Source organism: Onychomys torridus, chromosome 4 (assembly GCF_903995425.1).
Source record: "Onychomys torridus chromosome 4, mOncTor1.1, whole genome shotgun sequence".
In the NCBI taxonomy this organism is placed as follows: Eukaryota; Metazoa; Chordata; class Mammalia; order Rodentia; family Cricetidae; genus Onychomys; species Onychomys torridus.
The window spans coordinates 64,438,416-64,441,787 of record NC_050446.1 but is presented as its reverse complement, the minus strand read 5'-3'; the positions used below and the strand labels follow the sequence as shown (position 1 = coordinate 64,441,787).

Below are 3,372 nucleotides of genomic sequence, written 5' to 3'. Positions count from 1 at the left end.
TCATTCACTCATTATTTTAACATGCCATAACTTTTTCATAGCATTTTTTACTTCTGCATTTCTTAATGTATAGATGAGTGGGTTGAGAAAGGGTGTTCCAATGGTATAAAATACTGCTACCATCTTGTCCATAGGAAAAGTAGTTGGTGGCCGTGCATATATGAATATACAGGGACCAAAGAATAAGATAACTACTATTATATGAGAAGTGCAGGTAGAAAGTGCCTTTTTCCTCCCTTCTGCACTATGGTTTCGCAGAGAGTGTAAGATGACAAAATATGAGATTATCAAAATGACAAAACTACTTGAGCAAATTGCACCACTGTTAGACACCAGTAGCAGGTTTATCATATATGTGTCCATGCAGGCAAGTTTCAACAATGGCTGCAAGTCACAGCAGTAATGGTCAATCAGATTGGGCCCACAGAAGGGCAATCTCAAGGCCAAAACAATTTGAGCAGTGGAATGTATAAAAGACCCTATCCAGGCAAGAACAATCAAGATGACACAAACCTGACGGCTCATGATGACTGGATAACGCAAGGGTTTACAGATGGCCACATAGCGGTCAACAGCCATGAGAATAAGGACAAAGATCTCCATACAGCCAAATAGATGGAGAGCAAAGACTTGTGTGATGCATTCGTTATAGGAAATGATGCTCTTTTTAGAGATGGCATCCACAATGAGTCTTGGGGCTGTGGATGTTGAAAAGCAGGAATCAGCAAAGGACAAATAAAACAGGAAGAAGTACATGGGACTCCCAAGAGTCCGGCTGAACTTGATTGTCACAATAATGAGTGTATTCCCTACCACAGTCCCCATGTAGAAAAGTAAGAAGATTATGAACACCATTTTCTGCTTTAGAGGATCCTGTGTCAAGCCTAACAATATAAATTCAGTTACGCTGCTGTTCTGCTGCATTGTGTCAGTCCATGAGAGGAAATCACAGGTCAGAAATAATCTGAAAAAGAGAAATGAAAAGTATAAAATGCATGCTAAATTTGGAAGTTAAATAAGAACGTTCCAGTGAGTTATCACTTCCCATTCTCTTTTTTTATTCCAAAAATATCAGTTTAATCCTTACTAAATAGGCTGTGTTTTCCAATAATGAAAAGCCATAGATTTTTAGAAGTAAACATTAATTTAGGAAATGTAATTTGAGTTTTTAACTTTCTGAATTAAATGTCCTCTGTTAGTTTTAGGCAAGATCTGTTCATGTTTAGTATGTTGAAAACATTCAAAATATTTTTTCATGTTTAACTCAATATGCTTTCATTTATTTGAACCCTGTAGTTCCATAAAAAGACACTTATATGCTATATATTTTGAACCTTCAGGTAATGATCATTTAAATACACAAGACTGCCAAAAGGGAATAAAATAAAATTTTATCTTTGAAGAACAACCCTGTCTTCTTACCTCACAGTAGGAATGACTCAATTACCTTCCCCAATTCAACCTATTCTGTTTAAATAGGTCTCACAATTTTAAAGCTGTTAGCATCTCATGGAATTTTCATAATGTGAACACTCAGGAAAGAAGAGACAATATCTGAAATAAATCAGAACTTTCCTTAATGTTCAAGTTTAAAGAGACATTAGAATTTCAGTTCAATAGTGAAATTTTGATGGAATTCGTGGTATGTTTATTATGGAGTATTTCATACACTGACAGACACACACATGCATGTGTATGTATATATGTATACTTACATATACACATGTATATATTTATTTGGATACCATATAATTGTTTTAATTAACTTGTGGCATATGTATTCTAATGATAGTAGAGTCAAAACCAAAAACTTACCAAAGCAGTAAATATATTTATCAGATATACACATATACACTGATTTTAAAACAGATATTTTCTTTGTTGAAAATAAATATATGAAACACACAGTTCCATTTATTCAGTTATACGTTCAGATTACAGCTGAGGGCTTCATATAACAATGCTCTTAATAATTGTCTTCTAAACAATGGTGGTTACAAATATGTGAGAAAGTCAAAGTCACATTTCTTAGTGATGTAAGGTCAAATGTCATATCTGGGAAGTGTAAAGGAGGCTACAACTTCTGCACAGTGACACAGTGAAGGTACTGACCCTAGGCATAGCCACTCACAGGAAGGGGCAATCTGGGTAGCCCCTTTAATGTCAACATGGGTCAGAAAGAACTTGAAAGTCATGAAAGTAGAATTAAAACAAACATACAAAGACTTACCCTAGGAGATTGTTGGGCACATCGGTATGTCACTGAGCCATCACGGATCTTAAGTTGTAAATATGAAGCATTGTGCCATGTTTAAGATGAAATGAATCTCTGGAAATATCATTACATGAGTCAGCTGTAAAGATAGTTCTGAAACTGGGTATCCTTTAAATACTTCATACACAATTACCACGTGGACATTAACTGAAGGCTTACTTACTTTGTTGGATGTATTCCAACAGCACTCTTTGTGGAGTGTCTTAGCAAAAAAAAAAAAAATTTTGGGATTGAATTAAGTAAAATAAATATTATGTATATATGTATCTATTTCTATCATCGTGGGTAGGTCTAGATGGGTAGACATATCTGTTTATTTCCACAATATACATAATTCTTAAAATATTCATATGAATTATAGGCATGTAGATACTCTATAAACTAGATTAAGTGGTACCTACTTGTAATTCTAGCCCTTGCAATGTCATGGTAACTTTATGCAAGTTTGAGGTCAATCTTTGCTGAACGTGAGATTCAGCAAAAACAATAACTTATGTAAAAAATAGTATATATACATGCTGATGTGTAGAGACTTCATAGAATTGACCAATGCCCTATAAACACAAATTAATCATGTTCTATGGTATTTTATACTTAGCTGCCATTGAGAAATGATGATTTTCAGTAATATCTAAAATGGATATAATTATTAATATATTTAATATTCTAATATCATCAGCCTAAACTTACTTAATAGTTCCCATTTCCAATTGTTGATATATATGTATTTGATTTTTTACTTTATCACTTTAGATTGCAAAGCACTCCTTTGATAAAGTTCCTAAATAGCTTATATTTCAAAAGTTCCTGGTATATATTAGATACTAGCTATGAAATTAATATGACTAATATGCTGCAGTTATGAAACCTAATTAATTTAACACAAATCTTACCAGTTTGGTAAGAGGTTATGTAAGATTAAAGATTGTGAAGAACAAAATACTGAAACATTGGGACCTATCTAATTGTATATTATATTATACATGTCAGATTCCTCATAGTCACAATATTTGAATAAATTACATAATAAATTGGGGATAATAGAGAAAGCTGCAGTGGACATGATTTTTGAATAATTTACGCATGTGTACTCTCCA

At 33.2% G+C, this 3,372-nt stretch overlaps 1 protein-coding gene across 1 annotated transcript; it reads right to left on the bottom strand.

Moving 5' to 3' along the window:
* Positions 1-2,333, bottom strand: LOC118582908 (olfactory receptor 4C11). The gene is made up of 2 exons (XM_036186069.1): positions 2,231-2,333; positions 1-964 (listed from the first exon to the last, which is right to left on the bottom strand). The coding sequence occupies exon 2, from the start codon at positions 922-924 to the stop codon at positions 1-3; it is 924 nt and encodes a 307-aa protein (XP_036041962.1). The 5' UTR covers positions 925-964; positions 2,231-2,333.
* Between the last annotated feature and the right edge of the window lie 1,039 nt (positions 2,334-3,372).